At 43.7% G+C, this 26754-nt stretch overlaps 1 protein-coding gene across 12 annotated transcripts in view; it reads right to left on the minus strand.

Annotated features, from left to right (window-relative positions):
• LOC125106256 (maestro heat-like repeat-containing protein family member 1) overlaps positions 1-26754 on the minus strand; it is an 82725-nt gene that overhangs the window by 46301 nt on the left and 9670 nt on the right. For 6 of the 12 annotated variants that reach the window (XM_047740067.1, XM_047740068.1, XM_047740075.1 and 3 more), the window contains 17 exons: positions 26310-26432; positions 25245-25404; positions 24095-24187; positions 23498-23652; positions 22987-23127; positions 14744-14842; positions 14098-14176; positions 13475-13585; positions 12441-12514; positions 11240-11356; positions 10988-11032; positions 9789-9933; positions 7706-7749; positions 6846-7005; positions 6559-6693; positions 6274-6326; positions 5551-5655 (listed from right to left, as the gene is read on the minus strand). In XM_047740067.1, the coding sequence (XP_047596023.1) occupies positions 5551-5655; positions 6274-6326; positions 6559-6693; positions 6846-7005; positions 7706-7749; positions 9789-9933; positions 10988-11032; positions 11240-11356; positions 12441-12514; positions 13475-13585; positions 14098-14176; positions 14744-14842; positions 22987-23127; positions 23498-23652; positions 24095-24187; positions 25245-25404; positions 26310-26432 (1839 nt within the window). Of the gene's footprint in view, positions 1-5550; positions 5656-6273; positions 6327-6558; positions 6694-6845; positions 7006-7705; positions 7750-9788; positions 9934-10987; positions 11033-11239; positions 11357-12440; positions 12515-13474; positions 13586-13816; positions 13888-14097; positions 14177-14743; positions 14843-22986; positions 23128-23497; positions 23653-24094; positions 24188-25244; positions 25405-26309; positions 26433-26754 lie in introns of those variants that run through there. The other 6 variants (XM_047740069.1, XM_047740073.1, XM_047740071.1 and 3 more) reach the window with 6 other exon arrangements.

The following is a 26754-nucleotide window of genomic DNA, read 5'->3' on the forward strand; positions in this document are numbered from 1 at the left end:
TTTTTATCATGAATGGATGTTGTACTTTGTCAAATGCTTTGTCTGCATCTATTGAGATGATCCTATGGTTTTGATTCTTTCTCTTATTAATGTGATCTATCATGTTGATGAATTTGTGAATACTGAACCACCCTCACATCCCTGGAATAAATCCCACTTGTTTATGGCGAATGATTTTGGATTCTGTTTGTTAATATTTTGCCGAGCATCTTTGCATCTATGTTCATCAGAGATCTTGGCCTGTGGTTTTCTTTTTTTATAATGCCTTTATCTGACTTTGATCAGGGTAATGACACTAAAAAATGGAAAGATATTCCATGCTCATGGATTGGAACAATCAATATTGTTAAAATGTCCATATTACCCAAAGTAATCTACAAACTAAGGCAACTCCCATCAAAATACCAACAACATTTTTCACAGAACTAGAATAATCCTAAAATTTGTCTGGAATACAAAAGACAAACAAAAAACCAAAAAAGTAAATAAACAAAAAACCCAAATAGCCAAAGCAGTCTTGAATAAGAAGAACAAGGCTAGAGGTATCACGGTCCCAGATTTCAAACTTTATTACAAAGCTGTAGTAATCAAAACAGTATGGTACTGGCCAAAAACAGACACATAAATCAATGTAACAGAATAGAAAGTCCATAAGCAAACCCATGCTTTTTATGGTGGGTCAATTAATCTATGACAAAGGAGGCAAGAATAGACAATGGGAAAAAGACAGTCTTTTCAACAAATTGTGTTGTGAAATCTGGATAGCCACATGCAAAAAAAATGAAACTAAACCAGTTTCTTACACCATACACGAAACTAAACTCAAAGTGGATTGAAGACATAAATGTCTCCATTTAGAACCATAAATTCTTTTTTTTTTCAAGATTTTTATTTATTTGACAGACAGATCACAAAGTAGTCAGAGAGGCAGGCAGAGAGAGAGAAGAGGCAGCAGGCTCCCCGCTGAGGAGAGAGCCCCATGCGGGGCTCGATCCCAAGACCCTGAGACCATGACCTGAGCTGAAGGCAGAGGCCTTAACCCACTGAGCCACCCAGGGGCCCCTGGAACCATAGATTCTTAAAAGAAAACATAGGCAGTAATTTCTTTGACATCAGCCATAGAAACATTTTTTTTAAGCTATATCTCCTCAGGCAAGGGAAACAAAAGCAAAATTAAACTGTTGGGACTACACCAAAATAAAAAGCTTCTGCACAGTGAAGGAAACCTCCAACAAAACAAAAATATAACCTATTGAATGGGAGAAGATATTTGCAAATGTTATATTTGATACGGAGCTAATATCCAAAATATATTAAAAAAAACTTGTACAACTTGACACCAAAAAAGCAAATAATCCAATTAAAAAATGGTCAAAGGACCTGAATAGACATCTTTCCAAAGGGGACATATAGATGGCTAGTAGACACACAAAAAGATCCCCAACATCATTAATTATCAGGAAAATGCAAATCAAAACCACAATGACATATCATTTTACACCTGTCAAAATGGCTAAAAATCAAAAATGCAAGAAATAACAAGAGTTTGTGGAGATGGAGAGAAAAAGGAAACCTGTGTTCTGTTGGTGGGAATGCAAGCTGGTGCAGCCATTGTGGAAAATAGTACAGATGTTCCTCGAAAAACTAAAGATAGACTAACCACATAGTCCAACAATTTCACTACTGGGTAGTCACCCAAAGAAAATGAACACACTAATTCAAAAAGATATATGCCCCCGATGTTTATTGCAGAATTATTTATTTACAATAGCCAAGAAATGGGACCAACCCAGTCCATTGACAGAGGAATGGATAAAGATGTTTATCATCTTTATAAAGAATATTATCAGCCATGAAAAGAATGAAGTCTTGCTATTTGCAAACACATGGGTCAATCTAGAGGGTATAATGCTAAGTGAAATAGAAAAAGACAAATATGACACGATTTCACTCAGATGTGGAATTTCAGATATGAAACAAACAAACAGAAAAAAAGAGGCCAACAAAAAAAAAGTCTTAAACACAGAGAATAAATTGGTGGTTGCCAGAGAGAAGGTGGGTACGGGGACTTAAGAGTACACTTACTTTTTTTTTTTTTATAATTTTTTAAAAAGATTTTTATTTATTTATTTGGCAGAGAGAGATCACAAGTAGGCAGAGAGGCAGGCAGAGAGAGAGGAAGGGAAACAGGCTCCCTGCTGAGCAGAGAGTCTGATGCGGGGCTCGATCCCAGGACCCCGGGATCACGACCAGAGCCGAAGGCAGAGGCTTAACCCACTGAGCCACCCAGGTGCCCCAAGAGTACACTTACTTTGATGAGTACCAAGAAATGTATAAAATTGTTGAGTTAACATATTGTACATCTAAAACTAATATAACATTGTTGGTTATACTTGAATGAAAAAAATAAGTTAAAAAAACAAACAAATAAATAAATAAATTTTAATAGCAAAGATTCACTTGAAAAAATTAAAAATAAAAAGTTCCGGGCGCCTGGGTGGCTCAGTGGGTTAAGCCTCTGCCTTCAGCTCAGGTCATGATCTCAGGGTTCTGGGATCGAGTCCCGCATGGGGCTCTCTGCTCAGCAGGGAGCCTGCTTCCCTCTCTCTCTCTCTGCCTGCCTCTCTGCCTACTTGTGATCTCTCTCTGTCAAATAAACAAATAAAACTTTAAAAATAAAGAAAGAAAGAAAATCTTTTTAAAAGTTCCTTAAATTTGCATAATTTAAAAATCAAAATAGCATAATCAAAAAAAGTATTTTTATGTAGTCTTTGTGTCTCCCTCTTCTGAATTTTAGCAGCCTTGATTCTTGCTTACTGTGCATTGCCCTGTCTACCTTGTAATATCCATATTTATGTACTCAAACACTTTCCTGCCTCAAGGTTTCCATATTTCCCATTTCCCCTGTCTGGAATCTTCCCTGGGTTGTTCAAAATGCTGTCTCACTCTCATCTTTTTGATCCTGGCTCAGTGAACCTTCCTTGACCTCCTAAATTCCTCTCTAAGCTCACCATCCTGATACTTTCATTCAAGGCTTCTTCACAATCATGAGTCATCTTGTTCATGCATTTGTTTGGTTAATTCTTAACTCGCCCCAACCTCTCATCTCCAGTGATAAATAAAGCTCAGGAGCAGTGTACGTCCTGTTCTTTGCTCTACTCCAGTACTTACAGAGTGCCTGACACAGTAGACAGACAGGGTATACCACATGTTCAAGGAACATGTCACCTCTCCCCCTAGAACCTCCTCTTGACGGGCACTTTTTCTTCCTCTAGCAGACGCTCTTCAAGCCTTATCCAGAGCCGAAGTTTCCTTCCCTTCCCTGGCTGTGGGCACCATTGTGAGCAGTTCCCACCTGCAGTCTTTTTGGGTCCCTTTGCCTGGAGACGCCTGAGAGTTACATCGTTCTCTCTCCCATCCCCGCCCCTTAACAACCATAGAAGCCTGGCACCGGTGACAGAGAGGTGGAGGGGTGGGGAGGTACAAAAGCCACCCCCCTCACTTGTCTCTAAGCAGGATAGACTCTACAGTGTAGCTTCCATCCAGATCTCCCCACGTCCTTTCTTAGCCTCTCCTCTTCTATCCTGCGTCCTTTACCTGACCACAGCTTCTCCTGAGAGCACTTTCTTGCCAAATCACTTGACAAGGACCCTCACCTTAGGCTCTGCTTCTATGAAACCTGACCTGGGGCACCTGGCTCTCTGCTTAGCTGGCAAATGACTGCTTAGCTGGCACACTACTCATCTTCCCAGACTTAATCATTTGTCTGTAGAGTGACAAATCTTCCCAGTTTGCCCAGTACTGAGGCATTTCCTAGTATGCTGGACTTCTTTTTTTTAAGATTTTTTTTATTTATTTGACAGACAGAAATCACAAATAGGCAGAGAGGCCGGGGGGCGGGGGAAGCAGGCTCCCTGCTGAGCAGAGAGCCCAATGCGGAGCTCGATCCCAGGACCCTGAGATCATGATCTGAGCTGAAGGCAGACGCTTTAACCCACTGAGCCACCCAGGCGCCCCAGTATGCTGGACTTTTTTAAAGCTAAAACCAGGACAGTCCTAAGTGAACTGAGATGGTAGACCACCTTTGAGAAAGTTTTTCTGGCCAGCCCCATTGGGCCAAGAAAATAGCTCTCCCCTCTGCTCCCAAGCATACAGCGCACATTCCAATCTCGACAATTACCGCACTTACAATAATCCACTCTCTCCTCTGCTCACTCAAGCGGTGATTTCCTGAAGGTAGAGTCTGTGCCTTTTGTGTGAGTACCCTGTGCCTAGTCCATGCCTGCTGTGCCATAAGCATTTGTACATATTTTTAATAACTTAATTAATAAGGTCAGGATCCCTTCTTGCTTCATTCTTCCATCCACAAAGCTTTGCACATAGCAGGTGCTTCATAAATATTTTTTAATAATTAGAGAGATAATATTCAGTCTTGGAAATAAGGCCTCTTCCCTGGAGATCCCCCAAAGCCCAAATAAAATGTTGCTTGGCGACAGGAAAACAAGATTAAAAATGAAGAAACCTGGATTCAGGTGCCAATTTTACCAATAAATTGCTTAAGGCTCTAAATCCCTCTAGATTAGGTTGCTCCATCTGGGAGTCGGGATAATGAGTCGTCTGGTTACTTGGTCTTTTGAATTTTACAAAGCAACTGCACAGGTGTCTTTGTCTATCCTCACCCACTCTCCTGTGATCGGAAGTCATTTCTGCTACTGCCCAAGTGAGGCTACTGAAATCTCACAAAGGCTAAGACACTTACCCAGACTGTACTACGAGTGCAGGAAAAGCCAGGACGGGAACGAGACCTTCACCAGAACAGATCTTGAGGTCTGTGAGCAAAGGAGCCTCTTCCCTAGTCAGCTCTGCAACCCCAACATCACATATACTCCCTGATCCATAGTATGACCTCAAATATTACTTGAACTAACTTGCTTCAATCTGACCCTTAGGTCAATGACCTTTCCACTGCACCAAAGTACCAGCTCTATTCTTTGACCTCTGAATGACTGGGAGGTTCAGTTAAGACAACAGATGGCAAAGTTCTTGATAAAACCTTAAACACAGGATGCCTGGGTGGCTCAGTTGGTTGGGCAGCTGCCTTCGGCTCAGGTCATGAACCCGGCGTCCTGGGATCGAGTCCCACATCAGGCTCCTTGCTCAGCAGGGAGCCTGCTTCTCCCTCTGCCTCTGCCTGCCATTCTGTCTGCCTGTGCTCACTCTCTCTCTCTCTGACAAATAAAATCTTAAAAAAAAAAACAAAAACCAAACAAAACAACTTAAACACTAAGCAAATGTTAAGACATTGATATTTTTGCTGTTTCTGTGTGACCGCTAGCTCCTGGTACACTCCATCCTTCCATTCCCCGGGGCCCAGAAACATGGGCTGGGTTTTCCCACAAGGCCTGTCCTTCGTGTACATTTCTGTACTCCTTCCCCACCAAACTCCTCCACACCAGCCTCTACCCCCACTTCCCTCCTTGCAACTACCACCAGCTGCCTGATATGCCCACCTGTGCGCGTGCGCACACACACACATATACACACACACACCTTCTCCTCACCATCGCTGAAATAATTTATCCTCTCCAAGACAACCTTGATGAGTTGCTCCAGCCAGCTGTCATCATTGATGGCCACTAACGACTGGCTTGAAAACTGAGTAAGAGGAAGGGAGAAGAGGACCACAGAGAGCAGTGGCTGGGCTTTTCTGCCTCATGGAAGGGGTCACAAAGAAGCAAGAGACAAGGGGGCATGGTCTGTGAATATGAAAAAAGAGCTCAAGAAATGGGGAAGAGCTGAGATACATAGAGGGGTTAGTCAGGGCTGGAGAATAACAATATAGCGACAATGATGGTAATGCCAACTCTATGTGTGAAACCCTTTATAGTTTGCAAGGCTCTCCTTTTCCTGTATTATCCTATTTAATTCTGGGAGATGGAAGTTATTTCCATTTTGCAGATGAAGGAGCTGAGGCCGGCAAAGGCTAAATTACTTGCCCAAGGACACAAAGCTAGGGCCCCATTCCCATACAATCTCTTGACCGTACAATTTTGAGGGTGTGGAAGGTAAGATAAGGTCTAGGATATAGTCAGAGATTCCAATGTAGAGACCAGGAGTCCTCTCAGAACCTCAGAAAGAGGTTCTCTTGAGTAGGGAGGTCCCTTGATCATGTCTCTAGCTCAGGGGGTCTGGGGCCTCTTCTCCTTAAGGATCCTAAAGAGGGGAAAGAAGGCAAGTGTGGAGAATGGTATGTCTCTTAGAGTGCGTGCATACCTGGAGCAGCCTGTCTTCCCACTCCTCCTGATCCAGATTCTTCTTAGTGTGATCTAGGAAAGAAGAGAGTTATAGGGACCTGCCGACCAGAGGGCCCCAGCCAGGGAAAAAGAACCAACATTTGAACACCATTCCAAGGGGTTTTTTTGCCCATCACCTCATTTAATTTTGATCGCGATCCTACAAGATAATTGTTCCCCCTTCTTTACAGAGGCCCCAGGAAATGTATGACTTTTCAAAGGTCAAACATACCCAGCTGGCAAATGTTAGAGCAAGGATACGAACTTGGGTCTCTAGTTCCAAAACCCATACTCTTTCCCAATCCTCTGAGCACAAGAAAGAGTGTTCTGGGAAATCTGGAGGCACAGAACTCTGGGCTGCATATCTGCTCAGTGCAGAACATGGTCCAAACAAGCAGACCTACCCAAATGGCATCTCAGAAAGACAGAGAGACTGGTCCTGGTTCTCCTCACCCCAGGGAAGATCCATCCTGCACCTCGGGACTTCATCTCTTCTGGATTCTGCCACAATCCCCCAGCTCCATTCCTCCCACCTCTCAGTCAACCCCTCACCATCCAGAATCCGCAACATCTGGGGGATCTTCTTCATCCACAGCTGGCCCACATTTGAGTTGATAACAGGGTGCAAGGAGGTGATAGGATGCAGGGCATGTAGTAGCCTTAGAGAGCTTATCCCAAGCTCCCTTTCACTATAGGACTTCAGGGAAAACACCTGAGAAACGAGAGAAGCAAGCAGGAGGCAGAGAAAGAATTGAAGGGAAGAGAAGGAAGAAAATCAGAACAAACCCATAGAATGGTAGAGCTGAGGCTTAGACCCTTCCTATTCTTTTCCACCTGTGAACTCCTACATGTTCTGCATGGTGCTCTCAAAACGTTGCCTCCTCTCTGAATCCTGGAGACCAAGTCTGCCCCTTGCTCTACTAAGATCCCATCGTAACTTATGGGTTCCTCTAGTAGCATCTATCACACTGCATTCTGGGTGGTTATTCCCAGGCTTGTCTTTCCCACTAAGTCTGTGAACACTTCAAGGGAAGTGCTATACCTTGTCTTTCCAAGTGTTCATAATGTCTAGAACATTCTCAAAGCATTCTTGCTGAGAAAATGAGATCCAGAAAGGCATGCAGACTTGCCCAAGATCAGCAGAGAACAGCTCACTATAAGGCCACGTAGGACACAGGTCAGGCCTTCCCCAGCCTCACCCTTTCCTCATCTTCAGGTCTCAGCACTATGGTCCCAATTCTGTCCTCCAAGCTGTTTGATCATCTCTCCCCAAAGCCCCTATGCTCTTTGACCCTACCCCTTATTCCATGCCCAGCTCAATGCCTGGAATAGCTTAGTACTCAACTATTTGTGGAATGAGGAGATGGATGGATGGATGGATGGATGGACAGTATTCATCCTTTATCACTTACCACAAGATGGGTCAGAAGTTTCTGTGGGGAGATGAACTGGGTAGCTAAATTAAAGAGAGAATAAAAGAAGAGCACAGAGTCAGTGTCAGCTTCAGGATGCCCAACCTTCAGCCCCTTCTCCCACCCAACAGCCCACCACCCATTCTTCAGGGCAGGAGAAAAAGCAAAGTGGAGAGCGATTATCAGTGCCATTGCTAAGGGGATTGTGACATTCTGACTTCCCCTAAAAACAGACCATTTTCAGTGTAAAACATACACACACACACACACACACACACACACACACACACCCCTTCTACCTGTCAGAATGGCTACCATCAAAGACAAAAAATAAAAAGTATTGGCAAGAATATGGAGAAAAAGGAACCCTCGTGCACTGTTGCAGGGAAAACAAAATGGTGCAGCCACTGTGGAAAGCAGTAGGGAGTTTCCTCAAAAAACTAAAAATAGAAATCTCATACAATCTAGTAATTCTACACTGGGCACTTACCGAAAGAAAACAAAAACACTAATTTGGAAAGGTACAGGTGCCCTTCTGTTTACTGCAGTCTATTTACTGCAAGAGCCAAGACATGGAAGCAGCCCAAGTGTCCGTCAATAGATGAATGGATCCAGAAGAGGTGGTCTGTACACACAGACAAACACATACAAGGAATATTACTTGGCTATAAAAAGAATATCTTGCCATTTATGACAACTTGGATGGAACTCGAAAATGTTATGCTAGGTAGAAGTTTGACAAAGAAAGACAAATACTGTATGATTTCACTTATGTGCGGAATCTACAAAACTAAACACATGAACAAACAAAAATAGAAACAGAAAGAGAACCATAAATATGGAGAACAGACAGATGGTGGTCAGAGGGGAGGGATGGGCAAGACAGGTGAAGGGGAGTAAGAGGTACAAACTTTCAATTATAAAATAAATGTCATGGGGATGAGAAGTACAGAATAGGGAATGTAATGAATAATCTTGTGATGACACTTATGGTGACAGATAGTGAGCATACAGTAATGTATAGATTGTCAGATCACTAATATTTTTAAAGATTTTTTTAAAAGATTTTATTTATTTATTTATTTGAGGGGGGAGAGTAGAGAGAGAGAAGAAAAGGGAGAGGCAACCTCCTTGTTGAGCCAAGAACCTGACACGGGGCTCGATCCAAGGACCCTGAGATCATGACCTGTGACAAAGGCAGACACTTAACTGAGTGAGCCACCCAGGAGCCCCCATACAGAACACTGTATGTCACTTATACCACAATAAAATGATTTAAATAGAGAGACAGACTAGGGAAGAAAGGCATTGTCCAGCAGAAGCATGGTAAACAGTTACCACTCGTGAGTGTGTCCTATTAGTTTATACCTTGAAAGGATCTCCCACTATCCTGAGAAGTTCTTATCCAGGCACACATTTTCATGCCTTTCATATTTGAAAATCCTAGGTCTACCTTTTAAATGTCTGTTGTTTATACTGATTATAATCAGGACTCTCAACACTGGGAAAGTCATTTGCTACCTCTCCTTCTTTTAAACCCTAACAGAGGATGCTTATTTTCCAAACACACAAACACCCACACACCCCAAGTAATGTGCCGAACAGATAGCCTCACCCTGACTCCGACTCCCCCTGGAACTAGCGGTCAGGGATCGGGTGAGCAAAGAGTGAGGCTCAGAGTCGGGGCAAAGAACTAAGGGTCAGGAATGTCTGTGTACGCATTACTTTGTAATTAACAACAAAGTTTGTGCATCTCTACTCCAGTGTTTCAAGACGAGGAATAGAGGAAAAAGGATCTGTTGAGGTGGGGGGGGGCTCTTGCCTCTCTTCCAGAAGAATCCCCTTTTCATCCATGTGAAGAGCCAAATGGCATCAAGTTGCTGCCCTAACCCTTTGCCTTCCCCCTCCGTCCAGGCCCAGGCTCACAGCTGTGCTCTCCTGGCCCTCCCAGCAGATCTGCACCCTCTCCCCACACCCATGACCCCTCCAGAGTCCCAGTCCCTCTCCCACCCTCCCCTCCCGCCTGTGGCAGCCTGCTTCACAACTGCCCCCTCTCCACGGTCTCCTTGACCTGTGTACTTACGGCAGAGGTGAAAGCTGCTTAGATAGGGAACCTGGCCCAGGGACCGGGCCTTCAGAGCCATGTTTGTGGCTGTCTTACTCAGCAGCACGAAGGCCAAGGTGTTGCTGGGCTGGCATGCCAAGGTGATCAGTTTGGGCAAGGACACCTGGCAGAAGAGGTAGCAAAGGGATTCGATGTCAAGCTCCAAATCAGTCCCAATCATAAGTTCTCTAACCCTATGGCTTTATCCTCCTTTCTTGGAGGGGCATTTGAGACCTGTATACACAGCCCCCTCCATCTCATTCATAATCCCCCTTCCCTCTCCCCCTCTCCTCCTTCCCCCTACATGTTGGTAAAACACAACCAAGGTACTGATGAAAATTACAACAGGAAGGACTTGATTAAATAGAGGGGCTTCTTGAAATGTGGAATTGTGTGACTTGTCATCGCCTTCACAGGGGGGCATTCCGGGGGCAAAAGACTTGCTAGCCGTTGGGAGACAGCTTGCTGGGAGGGAGAGGGGGGTGTTTGGGAGAAGAGTAAATCACAGCTGTCCTTTGCTTCCCATGGCCCCTGACTCAGCTCTGACCCACACAACAACTCATAGAGTCTCCAAGAATCCTTAGAGGCTGCTAAGAGCTGGCAGGGTGGCTAATCGCCCGTGTTTTTTGTTTTTTTTTTTAAATTTTTTTTTTTTAAGATTTTATTTATTTGTCAGAGAGAGAGAGGAGAGCGAGCGAGCACAGGCAGACAGAATGGCAGGCAGAGGCAGAGGGAGAAGCAGGCTCCCCGCCAAGCAAGGAGCCCGATGTGGGACTCGATCCCAGGACACTGGGATCATGACCTGAGCCGAAGGCAGCTGCTTAACCAACTGAGCCACCCAGGCATCCCTCGCCCGTGTTTTTTAATGGGAGAAACTATAGCCGGAGAGCAATTTACTCTAGATTTTATAGCCAGAAACCGGCTGAGCAAGACCCAGGCTCAGGCCTCCAGGTTTACCACCCAGTGACCCTCTGCTCCACTGAGCCACTTCTCAGTGGAGCCCCCAGACACTCGAGTGGGAACAGACAGAGGTGGGGAGGATAGAAGGGACAGTACAGGGGGTTAGGTGGAGTGGGGGGAAGAGGGGAGACAGAGAGAAGGCAATCTGGGGGTCAGGGTATCTGGGCAGCCAGAAGAGGAGGAGATGAAGGAGCCTCTTTGACCCTAGCTGCTTGTACCATCTGTAGGATTTCGGAACACATTAGTTGGATGTCCTCTTCATTCTGGAATAGGAAAAGATTTAAATCTGAAACCAATGCTAGCTGAGTCTTCTGGTTCAAGGCCTCCCCTGCCTCACTGCTCAGAGTTTTAGACACCAAAGCCCCTTCCCACTGTGCCAACGATGCCCTCTTCTTCTTTCCCTTCTGCTCCCAAACCTGCCCTTCTCTTGCTGCCACCCTCTGTCCCCTCCCTGCCCGGCCCCTGCTCACAGAGCAGGCAGACTCGCTGAGCTTGATGACATAGTTGATGATGACATTCCCCTGGGGCATGGCCAAGTAGTTATGCCGGCCCAGCATCTTGATGAAGTTCAGGAGGGCCTTCCGCACCTGGGGGGGGGGGGTAGTTGGGGGAGGGTCACCTATCACGTGACAAGATAGGAAGGCACATCAGTATGACCCTTCATGTTCCAGGTGAGAACACAGAGGACAAGAGCCTGTGACAGGAGTCTTCAAGGGACTCAGATCTCCCAACTGCAAGCCCAGTGTGACTCTTCACTGGTCTCTAGGTGATGACAGACAACCCTACTCGACCCTGAAGTTCTAGCCTATTTCAGTTCTTACCATTCTCCTGAAGAGCGTTAGCACTGAGCTTGCCCACGCCTCACATAAGATAAGTAATGGACAGAAGTGTTGGGTAGGGAGAAATCAGAGTCCAGGAGAAGTCTCATGTTCTGGCCTTCATAGGGAAAGCCAGAAATGAATCCCACAAGTCCTGAGGGCCCAGCCCTCAAGATCCCAGTCTCTCCATCAACCTTCTGAAGATTTAGGACTTGTTTTTTAGGGATGGTGCCATTGTTGTCCACCTGGCCCCAATTCAGAGCTGGGAGCAGTATTCGCTGCCTCCAATCCGGGCAGAGGTTGTTAAAAATATGGTGCCACGGACCCCATCCTAGATATGATGTTTGAGGTCTTCTTTCCCCAAGAAAACTGAATTTTTAGGGGGCAGATTTAGTATGCAGGGTGCCTGGGTGGCTCAGTGGGTTAAAGCCTCTGCCTTCGGCTCAGGTCATGATCCCAGGGTCCTGGGAACGAGCCCCGCATCAGACTCTGCTCCGCGGGGAGCCTGCTTCCTCCTCTCTCTCCCTCTGCCCGCCTCTCTGCCTACTTGTGATCTCTGTCTGTCAAATAAATAAAATCTTTAAAAAAAAATTAGTACTCTTTAGAGCTCTGTGTCCCCACTGACAAGGCTCAGAAAATAGGTAGGAACCACCTGTCCACTTCTCAAATCCTTCTCAGGCTCCGAAGAGCTCACATGTAACCCATGGGCAGAGTCTGAGGCCAGGGCGGGCTTGGTAAGGGGATGCCTTACCTCTCCCGTCCATGAACAGCCTCCCCTCTCCATTTGATACAACTTCAAGGTCTCAAGAAAGCAACTGCCCTCCCGGCCCAAATATTCCGCCTTTCTGCTTACTGGTTTGAGATCGTCCTGAATCATGATGACGACGGAATGCATCACTTCATTCTTCAGTTGCTCTGTCTGGGGCACTAGAGAAAAGACACACACGCAGCTGGGGATCAGTCTCCTTCCGCCTCCTCTGTCGTATTGGGAGGCACAAGACAGACAGACAGGTGGGAGGAATTCCAGGTACTGTCCAGGTCTTCGAGGACCGGACGGAGCGCCCAAAGATTATCTCCACCATCCCTCTGCTTCAAACCAGACTGAAGAGTGACAAAAAATGGGATTTTCATCGAGCTGGCTTTGGAGCCCCAGCTCTTTCCAGTCTCCTACGAATGCCCACGACCCCAGTCAAGCTGTTCCTGCAATCCCCACTGCCCCATACACCACAACCTTTAAAACTATGACAACTGTTCTTCTTTATGTAAATTCCCTCTCCTAACTCACCGTTACAATCTCCTTCCCTGCTCCAGAGCCCATCCCATCTCCCGACTGACCCCTTCTCCATATTCCTTATTGCAAATAACCATGGTCACATTTGAACAACTTTTCACGTATTATCTTGCATTGTTTCACACTCCGAACACAATAGTGAACTCTTTGAGAGCAGGGACTATGTCTTATTTGAGTGTCTGTTTTCAGTGCCTTGCACTCTGCTAGACACAGAGCAAAGGTCTAGCAAACGCTGGATTGGAGTTGAAGCTTGTTCTCCAAGATCATAATCACAGACTAAACCACTACAAAACTCACTGCATATTGGGGAAGTACCTCGCATCCATTTTCTCAACTAACCTTCACTAAAAAACCCTAAAGGCAGGTACTAGCATTACCTTCATTTTCAGGTGAGGAAATAGAGGCACAGACTAAAAGCAATCTGCCCTGGTCTACACAGCTAATAAGAAGTGAAGCCAAGATTTAAACCTACTGAATTTACTTCGAGTTTACATTAAGTTTAAAACTGTGACTTGAACTATCCGTGGGACTGTTTCCCAGACAAAAGAACTCTCACAGGAAAGAAGATCCCCAAGATTAGGCAAATGGCCACTCACCGTCCGGGAACACATCCATGAAAACTTGAAGAGCTGATACTATCTTGGCTGGATCACTGGTTTGCATGGTCTTTTGTATTAAGAATACCACCTGATCATTGTATAACTTGGCTATCAGAAGGGGGCAAATACAAGGGAATCAAGAGTATGTTTAACTAGCGAGTGGTAAATAGAAGTAAATCATGCTTCCAGGAAACCATGATGTCATGAACCAGATAAATTAGGGTCCTTTAGGCTGGAGAAAAGGAAGAGGATAGGCATCTAGCTAGATGCTTTCCTTGAGCTGGGCTCTGTCCCTCCCCTGCCCCACCATGTGCCCTCCCATAGGTCAGCACGCCTCACATGATCATTAGTGTTGTAATGACAAGATCACCTTTCTAAGCTGGGATTCATTGAATGAGAAAGGGAAGCCAGCTTCAGGTGAAGGGAGTGGAGCTACGTCTTTGCCCCTCAAGATTCCTTGAATTTCAAGTAAAGCTCACACGGATTACTTTGCATCTCTTCTAGAAGGATGGAAGCCCCTTAAGGGAACCTAGGTCCCTGCTCTGGTCCAGGGAGACATGAAGGTTACTCTAGTGCCCACCCACACAAATACCTGGGGTTAGGGAACTGCGTTAACTTACATAGGATGTAGAAAGCTTTCAGGGCAAGGATATGGTTCCGTGCAGAGTGAGGATCTGACTCCTTGACTGTTTCACTCAGCTGTGGAGAGACCAAGGCCATCAGACCCAGGAGGACTGAAATTAGGGGCCATGGGTGTGGGTGGAGGAACCAAGGCACCATGGAAAGTGTGGAGCTTAGCCATAAAGGGGAATAGGAAAACAGACCCAGGAATCCACATTCCCAGCCCCAAAGAGAAGACAGTGGCAAGCAAATTAAACATACAGAAGATAATACCTATTTACAAAATGTTCAATTACCTTCTTCTTACTCTAGGCTGCAACACAGAGGCCCTGACATTTCCCACGGACATGATGGGGTGCTTTGAACCTCTTGCCCTTTAGCCAGAGATTAGGGGGAGCAACAAAGTTCTGTGACCTTCAAGGAACACACAGAACGTACCCAATTTATCTCATGGAGAATATTCGAGTCTATGCCCAGAATCCAGACATTTATCTATTCCAGGGAAGCCTGAGATGTGTATGGTTAAGGTTACCATGTGAAAGACACCTGCCTTTATGGAGGTTGTGACCTGGGCTGTGGGAGCCATCGCCTCCAAAGAAGAGAGAAAAAGCAAGCCCAGGATGCTTCTAGCCCCACAGCACTCACCTGATTGAACAGCATGTCTGTAATATTTTCCAGCTGGGATTCCAAGTTTATACCTCCACAGCCACTAAGAGCCAGAGCATCCATAAGTTGGTAAATACACTGTGTGCATAAAGACAGAGTAAGCATAAGTTAGCCCAGACTTGCCACAGCCTCTGCAGAAATCCTCTGTCCTCACATCTTCTCTTCAAGGATGGGCCAAGTCATCATGAATACACACTGCCCTCTTGGATCCTTCCAAAAAAGGCTCAGGGTCTAATTCTTTCATAGCCAAATACAGCCATGACCTGCCCTTCCCCCTGACCCAGTAAACTACACTTACTTCCAAATAATCTCATTACTCCACAGAAAACTTTAGGGAAAGTCAACATTTTGAGTATTGGCTGACTTCAAAGGAGCAGGGTAAATTAATCAGAGCCAAAGCAAGAACTGATTCCACGGTTCAGTGACTTACAAAATTCTGAAAACTGAGTCTAAAAGACTACATTTCTACTCTCTGCCTGGTGGTTTCTTTTTTTTTTTTTAAGATTTTATTTTTATTTTATTTGACAGAGAGAGAGAGATCACAAGTAGGCAGAGAGAGAGGGGAAAGCAGGCTCCCCGCTGAGCAGAGAGTCCGACGTGGGATTCGATCCTAGGACCCTGAGATCATGACCTCAGCTGAAGGCAGAGGCTTAACCCACTGAGCCACCCAGGTGCCCCTACCTGGTGGTTTCTTATTATTTTGTGGGTTCTTATCATCACTGGTATACAAGAGTTCTACAGATAACCTTAGTTTTCACATGTGTAAACATGCCATTTGATTTTCTTAAAACAGGCTTATTAACATCTGATACCAAAAACGATATATATCTAAGGTGTCCAGGGGTGCCTGGGTGGCTCAGTGGGTTAAGCCTCTGCCTTCGGCTCAGGTCATGGTCTCAGGGTCCCGGGATAGAGCCCCACATCAGGCTGTTGGCTCAGCAGGGAGCCCGCTTCCCCCTCCCTGTCTGCCTGCCTCTCTGCCTACTTGTGATCTCTCTCTCTCTCTCTGTCAAATAAATAAATAAAATATTTTTTAAAAATAAAGTGTAAAGTTTTGATAAATGTATACACTCAGGAAACCACCACAATTAACGTAAGGAACATACCCACTACACCTGAAGTTTCCTCTTAGGTCTTTGTAATTTCTCCTTCCTTCCCCTTCCAGCACCTTTCCTTTCCCCAGGCAAACACTGATCTGCTTTCTGTCATTACAGACCTTCACTTCCTTTTTAAGAAACTGCCAAACTGTTTTCCGAGGTGGTTTGCCAGTTTACATTCTGACAGATGTGTAGTGGCATCTCATGGTTATTTTAAAGTCCCTCACGTCTATGCAATGTTGAGCAACTATTCCCATAGTGACTGTCTTGTCATCCTCATATCTTCTTTGGTGAAGCAGCTGTTCAATTTTTTGGTCTGCTTTTAAAATTTTTTTTAAATGGGTTTTGTGTTTTTCATATATTCTGGGTGTGTGTGTGATTTGCAAATATTTTCTTCCAGTCTGAGGCCTGTCTTTTCATTCTAACAGAACAGAAGTTACTCACTTTGATGAAATCCACTTTATTCGTTTTGTTCTTTAATGGATCATGTTTCTGGTTTGTAGCTAAGACATCTTTGCCTACCCCAACTGCACACAAATTTCTCCTGTTCTCATCTAGAACTTTGATAATTTTAGGGTTTACATTTAAGTATGAGCCATTTTTTTAAAAGATTTTATTTATTTATTTATTTATTTGACAGACAGAGATCACAAGCAGGCAGAGAGGCAGGCAGAGAGAGAGGAGGAAGCAGGCTCCCTGCTGAGCAGAGAGCCCGATGCAGGGCTCGATCCCAGAACCCTGAGATCATGACCTGAACCGAAGGCAGAGGTTTAACCCACTGAGCCACCCAGGTGCCCCAAGTATGAGCCATTTTGAGTTAATTTTTATACATGGTATGAGGTATGGATTGAAGTTGATCTTTTTGTGTATAGATATACAAATGTTCTAGCGCCATTTGTTGAAGAGACTATCTTTTCTCCAAAGAATTGCCTTTTCACCTTCGCCAAAAAAAATCACTTGGCAGTAAATATGTAGGTCTATTTCCGGAATCTCTATTCAGTTCCATTTATCCATTCATCTGTCTTAATATCAATACTACAGTCTCCATTGCCGTAGTTTTATAAGTTGTCATTCTTTCTCGAAACTGTTTTTGCTGTATTGGGTCTTTTTCATTTCCATGTGAGTTTTAGAATCAGGTTGTCAATTCCTATTAAATAAAGCCTGCGGGGGGGCCTGGGTAGCTCACTTGGTTGGGTGACTGCCTTCGGCTCAGGTCATGATCCGGGAGTCACAGGATCAAGTCCCACATCGGACTCCTGGCTCAGTGGGGAAGTCTACTTCTCCCTCTGACTCTCCCTCTCTCATTCTTTCTCTCTCAAATAAATAAATAAATAAAACCAGAAAGAAAACAAGCAAGACTGCTAGGTTCTTTTTTTTTTTTTTTTTTTTTTTTTAAAGTAGGCTCCACACCCAGTGTGGAGCGTAATATGGGGACTCTGAACTGACTGACCAACCCAGGCGCCACAAGACTGTTAGGATTTTGGTTAGGCTTGCAATGAATGCGGGGCACCCACCTGGATCAATCAGTGGAACAGGTGAGACTCTTGATCCCAGGGTTGTAAGTACAAGCAAGCATCATGTTGGGTGTAGAGATTTTTTTTTTAAAGATTTTATTTTTATTTTATTTGACAGAGAGAGAGATCACAAGTAGGCAGAGAGGCAGGCAGAGAGAGAGAGGGGGAAGCAGGCTCCCTGCCGAGCAGAGAGTACGACATGAGTTCGACCCTAGGACCCTGAGATCGTGACCTGATCTCAGGGTCCTAGAAAAAAATAGAGACCTGAGATCAGCTCATGATCTCAGGGTTCTGGGATTGTGCCCTGCATCGGACTCTCTGCTCAGCAGGGAGCCTGCTTCCCTCTCTCTCTCCACTGCCTCTCTGCCTGCTTGTGATCTCTGTCTGTCAAATAAATAAATAATATCTTTTAAAAAAAATGGCTCATACCTAAATGTAAACCCTAAAATTATCAAAGTTCTAGATGAAAACAGGAGAAAATGTTTTTTAAAATGTTTTTAAAAATGAGATTTTTAAAAAAGAGGATTGCAATGAATCTAGATCAACTTGGGAAGAACTGATAACTTATTAATATTGAATCTTCGGGCCCCTGAATACTGCACATGTTTCTGTTTACTTAAGTCTTCTTTAATTTCCTTTAGCAATGATTAGTAGTTTCCAGTGTACAGGTATTACCTTTTTTCAGATTTATTCATGAGTATTTCATATTTTATACAAATGATCATGTTGCCTGTGAATAAAGACAACTGTACTTCCTTTCCAATCTGTGCGCTAATAGGGTCAAGTTGTTTGATAGTCCTCAGATCTTCTGTACACTTTCTGATCATCTACTTGTTCTATCAATTGTTGAAAGAGGGATGTTGAAATCTGATTGTAATTACGGGTTTTTCTGTTTCTCCTTGCAGTTCTACTGGGTTTTGCTTTATATAGTTTTAAAGCTCTGTTATAATAACAGACACATAATAACAGGTACATAAACATTTAGAATTGTTAGGTGCTGTTGATAATTGATGCTTTCATCATTATGAAATGACATTTTTTAATACATGATGATATTCTTTGCTCTGCAATCTACTTTATCTGATATTAATACTGCAGAAACAGCTTTTTTCCATAAATGTTAACATGGTACAGCCATAACTTGTTTTATTGCTTCACTTTATTACGCTTTGGAAGGTTTTTTGTTTTTTTTTAAATAAATTTAGGGTTTGTAGCGACCCTATATCGAGCAAGTCTGTCTGCACCATTTTCCCAACAGCATTTGTTGACTTTATGTTTCTGTGTCACATTTTGGTAGTTCTTATAATATTTGAAATTTTTTCACTGTTATTATTTTTGCAATGGTGATATGTGATCACTGATTATAACTCACTAAGGTCTCCAATGATGCTATCTTCTAGCAATAAAGTATTTTTAAAGCACTTATATTGTATTTTAGATAAATGTTATTGCATGCTATACTACAGTGTAGTGTAAATAAAAGTTTTATATGCACTGGGAAACCAAAAAATTCATTTTACTTGCTTTACTGCAATATTCATTTTATTGCAGTAGTCTAGAACCAAACCTGTAATATCTCCAAGATAGGCCTAAATATTTTTATTTATCCTTTTATTCTTAATCTATTTGTATCTTTATCTTTGAAGTGCATTTCCTATAGGAAATATAGGATATAGGTGGGTATTGTTTTTTTAATCCATCTGACGATCTCTGCCTTTAATTGGGGTATTTAGACCACTTATATATAATATGATTATCTATTTATTTACTTACTTATTAATTATGGTTAGACTTAAATCTATCATCTTGCTATGTGTTTCCTACTAGTCCTAATTCTTTGTTCTCCTGTCCCTCTATCTCTGCCTTCAAATTAATTGAATATTTTTTATAATTCCACTTGATATCCTTTTTTGGCCTATTAGCCATAACTCTTTGTTATTTTAGTGGTTGCTATACAGGGTTTGTAGCATACATTTTTTAAAAAGATTTTATTTATTTATTCGTCAGAGAGAGAGAGACAGTGTATACAATCAAAGGGAGCAGCAGGAAGAGAGAAAAGCAGTCTCCCCAATGAGCAAGGAGCCTGATGCACAACTCAATCCCAGGACTCTGGGATCATGACCTGAGCTGAAGGCTGGCCCTCAAAGGACTGACCCACCTAGGTGTCCCTATAGCACACATTTTTAATTTATCCCAGTCAATCTTCAAGTAATATTATACTACTTTACGTACACTAAGTATAGGTATATTAATACTACACTTTGTGCTATTGTCATCATAAATTTTACTTCTACATACAACAAATTCCACACTACATTGTTATGTTTGTTAAAATAGTTACCTTATAAAGAGATTTTTTAAATTAAAAAAAATATATTCACTCACATAATTACCATTTCTAATGGTTTTCTTCATTCTTTTGTATAAATCCATATTTCCATCTGGTATCATTTTCCTTCTGCCTGAAGGACTTTAACATTTCTTATAATATGGGTCTACTGGTGATGAATTCTTTCAGCTTTTTTTAATGTGTGAAAATGTTTTTTTTCTCTTAGTCTGAAAGATATTACCACTAAGCTCAGAATTCTAGGATATAGTGTTTTTCTTTCAGTACCTTGAATTCTACTATGTTTTCACTTGCATTGTTTCCAATTAGAATCTTTATTCCTCTTTGAAACATGTTGTTTTTATTGTTTCATTTTTTGTTTTTACTTTCTGCATTTAAGATTTTCTCTTTTCCACTGGTTTTGAGAAATTTGAATATAATATGGTTTGGTGTGGTTTTATGTTTCTTGTGTTTGGGGTTCACTTAGTGCCTTGGAACTGTGAATTTATCACTTTCTTCAGATTTAGAAAATTCTCAACCACGATTTCTTCAAATATTTTTCTGTCTTTCCCCTTTTTGGTGGAACTCCAACTGAACATAAATTATGCTGCTTGAATTTGTCCATATCTCACTGAAGCTTCCTTCTTCTCCTCCTTCTCCTCCTTTTCTCCCTCCTCCTCCTCCTTCTACTTCTTTTTATCTTTGTGTTTCATTCTGTATAGTTTTTATTGCTATGTCTTCAAGTTAATCAATCTTTTCCAATCTAGCTTTCAAACCTACAGAATACAGTTATAATACCTGTTTTAGTGTCCTTGTCTACCATTTCTGTGTGAGTTCTGGGTCAGTTTTGATTGATTTTTCTCCCTATTATACATCATAATTTCTTGCATCTTTGTGTGTCTGGTGATTTTTTATTTAACGCCACTCATTATGAATTAACCTTATTAAGTGCTGGGTATTTTTGTATTCTTATATTCTTGAATTTCTTCTGGGATGTAGTTACTTGGAAATAGTTTGATTGTGGGGGGAGCGTCTTGCTTTTAAAATGTGTTAGACCAAAAGAGCATTCAGCCTGCTCTTAATTTTGCCCCACCTTCTCAGTGCTCTACCCAATGCCTGTGAGTTATGAAGTTTTCAAGCTGGTTGGTGTGAACAGGTACTATTCCTGGCACCGTGTGAATTCTGGTTACTGTTCTCTCAATTCTTTGTTCTTTTCCTCACCTAAAACAGTTTCCTCATATTCACAGACTGTTTAATATTCTGCTCTGTAAACTCTAGCTGCATTGGTCTCCCTGGATTCTCACCGCCATCTTGTCACCTCAGGAAGTCCACTAGACTCTTCCTGGATTTTCTTTCCCTATGCCACGACCTGGAAACTCTCTTAAGAAAATTAGCTGGGACAATAAGAGGGCTCACCTCATTTTTTTCCTGACTGTCAGGAATCACTGTTCTTTGTTGCCTCCTATCCAATGTCTTAAAAACCATTATTTCATATACTTTGTCTAGCTTTTAGTTATTTCAGGCAAGAGAGTAAATCTGCCCCAGTTACTCCATCTTTACCAGAAGCAGAAATCTCTCCACTGGATTTTGGATATTCAACATTTCCTCCTTTCCTTCCCCTACCTGATGGATTCCCATTAGGGCCAGTTTGCTTAACTAGGTCTGGTTAGTGCTGGTTGATGTCCAACCAAAATTATATTAGAGGCTGATAAATATCTTGATTCTCAATCACCATGCCCTGGAGTGAGAGAGGAGGAAGAAGGAGAAGGGAAAAGGGAGTAGTCAAAACATTTCCACTGTTGGCCAAAATGGAATGGGGTGGAATCGACATGTGAACAATCTGCGGACTAGTAGTTGGGGAAAAAATCTCGTCCTCCAACTGACTAATTGACTACATAGAGCAAACCCTTGTTTCAAATTCACAGACCCTACCCTAGGCAACATGCAGACACATGCCAGGGGGGAGATCAAACAAGAGATTGTGTGGGTGGTCCACTAATCGGCAAAACTCAGAGTAGCTAAGTGAGAAAGTTCATCTCTTTCTATAACAAGGGAAGTGCATTTGAGGTGGTGGTGTAATGGTAGACTGCAAACCGTAGTCCCTGGAAACTCGATGCTAATGAGTGTTGCACTCAAAAAAAAAAAAATTCTCATCTTGGAAATTCACAAATGTACATTAGCATATTTAGCAACCCTGAAAAATAGGCCTCTCAGATGCCTATTCTGAGGTGCATAATTAACCAATATCTCCAGCTGTCATGCTCTAAAATCCATCACTGTGTTAAAACTGAAACCAGATTCCCATAGGTTTCTTGCAGCCAATGACTGAATATGGCAAGTTCACTAAGGCAGGCCTACTCCTTCAAGATGTGGGACTTTTCTGATGGGTGGCTTTGGTTCAGGGACTCCCTGTTGGCCTTACTGAAACTTTTTTAGAACCACACTGTCATCTAAGGCCTTCCTCACTTTTTCCCTCCTTCCCTTCCCTCCCTCCTTTCCCTTCTCCTTGCCAAGGTTCAGACATACATCGCCATCTGAGCACTCTCAGCCTCCTCTGGCTCCCTCCCTGTTTTCCTTCACAGATGTTCCTCCAATAAATCTCCTGCAACTCTAACACCATGTTGGTGTTTGCTTTTTGGAGGACAAGACTAGCCTGTGTATTGAAGGCTCTAAGGAAATTCTACATTTAAGATACTAATTTTAACCCAGTATTTCCCACCCATTTTGCCAAATAACACAGCTTATTTTTGTGAAATACCCATTAAAAGTTGGATGGAACTTGGTTGGAGGAATGCCACTGAACTGGAAGGACTAAAACAACAAACAGAAATTTTTGGTTCCAGTACTCGGTCCTCTGCTCCTAAAAATACTTAACATTAGTATAACAATTCTAAGGTAGGCAGAATTCTGTGATGGCCTCCCAAATTTCAGGCCCCCTTTCCCAGTTATTGAATCAAGCAGTAATCTAGGTGTTGATATGAAGGGATTTTCACAGATGTCATTAAGGTCCCACATTAGTTGACCTTAAAACAGATTATCCAGGTGGGCTTGGTCTCTCTCATGAGCCATTTAGGTCTGAATCTAGAGGTCAGAGACGGAAAGTCAGAGAGATTCAAAGGGCTATTCAACAAATGTGCAGAGTGGAATTCCAACAGAACCTTATTTTACAGAAACAAGCTTCAGGCTGGATTTGGGCTGTGGGCCATGCTTTGCCAACCCTAGCATTAATTACTCAATAAATGTGGAAAGCAAAACCTAATTATCTTCTCACCCCATTCCAATCACCTGGGAAATGTAGAAAGGTGTCACTTTTGCAGATACCAAAGTCATAAACCATCGGGTTAACCGGTTCACTTGGTTCTTGAGTTTGGAGGATGGCATGAGGAAGAAGAGGTGACCAATTATCACCATAGCTTGCTCTGTCACCTGTGCCCAAGGAGACACAACAAACTTGCCTCAGCTCAGGGATGAAGACAAGACAATCCCTTAGGGGCTTTTCCTTATTCATCTTTGTATCCCCAGGGCCTAGCACAGTGCCTGGCTAATAACAGTAATCAGTAAATTTAAGTTGCTTAATTGTGTATTTAACAAATAGGAAGCTGGACAGTGGCATTTTCTGACATACCCTTTTCTGGAGAATGGGAAGCAGAGCCTAAGGAAAGTCACCCTGCTCTTTTGGAAGAGCCACTTAAGTTATCCTTCCACCATTAAATAGACAGACATGGCCCTGCCCCATCTTTGGCTCAAGACTTACTCCTGAAGCCATCCATTCAACCCCACTACCTCCAAATCCCACCTTGTTGTTGGTCTTTAGGGACCAACGATTGAAGAGAAGCCTGAGGGTGAGATAAGCCCTGAAGGACACGGCCTCTTTTGTGATGTCCATTATTTCATCATCTGTAGTGGACAAATCCACATATTTCCGGGCACTGATGACCAATCCTTTGAGCACTGTGAGGAATGCAGGGAGTATGAGCTGCCCATCACCTTTCCCTTCCCATAATGGGAAACAGACACACATGTGGGCACAGTCTTCTTATCTCCAACCCTAAAAGTGTTTCTGGGGTCCTATACTGGGAAACACCAACCCATTCACCACCACCCCAACTATTTTTCCTTTGTGACCACACCTGGAACACCCAGCAGGGGAAGGAAGAGTGGTTGAGGGTATCAACACCCATAGCATCCCTATCAAGCTTGGTCCTTGCCCCAATCCAGGCCAAGAAGTCAGACGCAGAAGAGCAGCTGTTCACACCAGGTCTCCTCTCAGTCATTTCCTGGCCCTCCCCAGCCTTCTTGGATCCCTACTTAGAGAGACTAGTCTCTTTATTTGCCCTTCTTTCCTCCCTCCCTGATTCCAACAGAGTCTTCCCCAGACCCTCCTGACCCTTACCATGACATATTGCCAACATGTCATCCTCTGTTTGGGCCATCCTCAGAAGGCGCAGGATATATTCCCATGTGACCCCAACATATGAAGCTGCATCTAAGAGGGAAAGTACAAGAAAGACATCCCTGTCCCAGGGAGGAGAACATCCTGGCCTTAGTGAAGGAAACTTTATAGACTAGAGGCCAGGAGACCCGGGTTCTGATCCTAGTTCTACCTCCAGAGTCTGGGCAACCCTGAACCAGTTACTTAATTTATCTGAGTTTCAGCTTCTTTAACTGTTAAATAGGAGTACAGTTCCTGATGTGACCACTGCACAGGGATGCTGGGAGGATCAAGCTCGATAATGGATATTAGCATCGCACAGAAATGCAAATTATTAGGACAGGCTACACATGAACACTCCTTTCCAAAAAACCCTTAGGGAATAGAGAGCTATGCTGTCTGAGATGGATGTGAAGACATTTGCCCTGATTAGATCAAGCGACGTGTTTCCAGCTTCTATTGCTGTGTCCTCTGTGCTCACTGGGTCATGCCTTGTCATTTTGAGCCTAATGCTCAGAAGGCAAACTTACTCCCCCAGACTCTCTTTCCTCCAGTTCCAAGTGGTAGAGAAAAGGTCACTAGTCCTGTGACTTGATTGCCTTTTCACACTTTGCAATAGAGAGAGGGGAGCAGAATGGGTAAGCGAGCCACCACCATCACCAGGAGCCACCAGGGCAGAGACTGAATGGTGAGTCTCTGCCTCCTCCTGCCTACTCTATTAACTTCCAAGCCTCTAACCAAATTCAACACTGCAGGTTCCCTTAAGTAAAGCCCTCCTTGCTTCCTCCTTGCCCCTACCCACCACTGCTGAATGGGGGCTTTCTATTCTGCCTTCTCTCTTCACCTGGAGTCTTCTTTCCAGCTCTATGGGTCTCCCATGCCCTAATACAGCCTATCGTGCCATTCTTGGTCTCCAGAAACTCCCTCCTGAGTTCCCAGGAGCCCAGTAGGGATCCTAGTTTGTTCTCCCACCTACACATACACACCCATGACTGATATAAGTGGAGATGTCCAATGAGAGAAATCAGGAGTATAAAGCTGATCTAGAACATATACAATGTCTCCACCCCCTGCTGCCCCTGTCCTCTTCTCAGACTAACTCAGGCTATACCCTGGCGGTGGATGAGTCTCCCCACTGCAGTCAGGAGGCAATTTGGGGGCAAGGTGTTGTGCCATCTGTCCCACAGCTTGAAGATGACTATTCCTGGAGACTGGAACCCCAGAGCCATTAGGACCGTAGTACACAACTCCTCCAGTTCTCCCTCCGGCTTCTGGAAAAGAAAGATTAACTATTCAAAGGCTAATCCCCAAGATGAGTCCCGTAGCTTCTGAGAATCAGCTTTGGTCAATAAGTGGTTCTCTTCCATCTAGAAGGCAAGAACTCCCCTACCACCCCATCCAACAAATGCCTTCCCAGTGATGGAGGACTAGAGCTTCCTGGAGCATGCAAAGAACAGGTAGACAAAAAAAATCTGCAAAGTCTCTGTGTTGGGGGCAGGGGGTTTGTGGGGATTGAAGATTTCAGAGCAGAGAAATTCCCCTACAGCACCTAGGGAATCATCAGGAAGGTGGGTAGATTATGGAAGCAACTTTGGAAATCTCTGGCAGGTCAAGAATCTTGATCAGAAGACAGGCATGCCAAGGAAGGCAGGTAAACCAGAAGAAAGATAATTCATAGGTAACCAAGAAAATAAGAAACGAGATTAACCACTGTCAGGAACATGCATGTAAAGTACGTGGGTAGATGGATAGGTAGGTAGACATTATGAATGTTCAGTCTAGAGGTGGGCTGGCACATGGGTAAGTGGATTTGAAAGGCAGTGAGATGATTAGTTGAATTGCAGTAACAAAGCTGACTAAGGTATACCAGGACACAGTCTGAAAACCAGGTCACACTTGGAGCCAATAGCCCAAATCCTTCCCCCCCTCCATCTCCCTTCTCCTGCCTCACCACTTTGCTTCACTGCTGTAGCTTGCAATTGTGTCTAGGTCATGGTCCTTGAGATATGCTCAGAGTACTAGGTACGGACTCCAGCAAACTGTTTAGAAATGAGACACTCACATCCCAGATCCCAGTTGGTTTCCAAGTGTCATCATCCGCCAGAGAGAACTCCTGGGCTCAGACCTGCTGTTTTCTTCCCCCAAAATCCCCAGCCCAGAGGCACAGGCTCCTCACCGTGGTCCTCAGGTAGTCAACGAAGATATCGGTCACCTTTTGGCATAGTGGAGGTACCATCTTGTTGTTTAGGATTTTAACTTTCAGCGACTTGAGAGTTTTAAAGACATTATCTGTTGACAACTACAGGAGAGAGGACACTCAGAAAGAAAGGAAGGTTGAAGGGTAAAGATAATAAAGAGAATAAGGGCCCCTGGTAGAGAAAGGAAGAGGAGGAGTGAATCCAGGAAGAGGGTTAAAGCTGGATCAGGGATTGAGGGGATGGAGGAAATATGGGTCAGACTAGGGACACGGGAATCAGACCTGGAGCTATGATGGCCTGGACCAAGTAGTGCTCTGCTAACTGGAGATGTCTCCTACTCTCCTGGCACAACAGGTATGTACCCAACCAGCTACCTGGATGGAAATGGTCCTGTGCTGGTTGGAGTCAGTAAAATGTCTGAGA

The sequence above is a fragment of the Lutra lutra genome, chromosome 8, assembly GCF_902655055.1.
Source record: "Lutra lutra chromosome 8, mLutLut1.2, whole genome shotgun sequence".
Taxonomy (NCBI): Eukaryota; Metazoa; Chordata; class Mammalia; order Carnivora; family Mustelidae; genus Lutra; species Lutra lutra.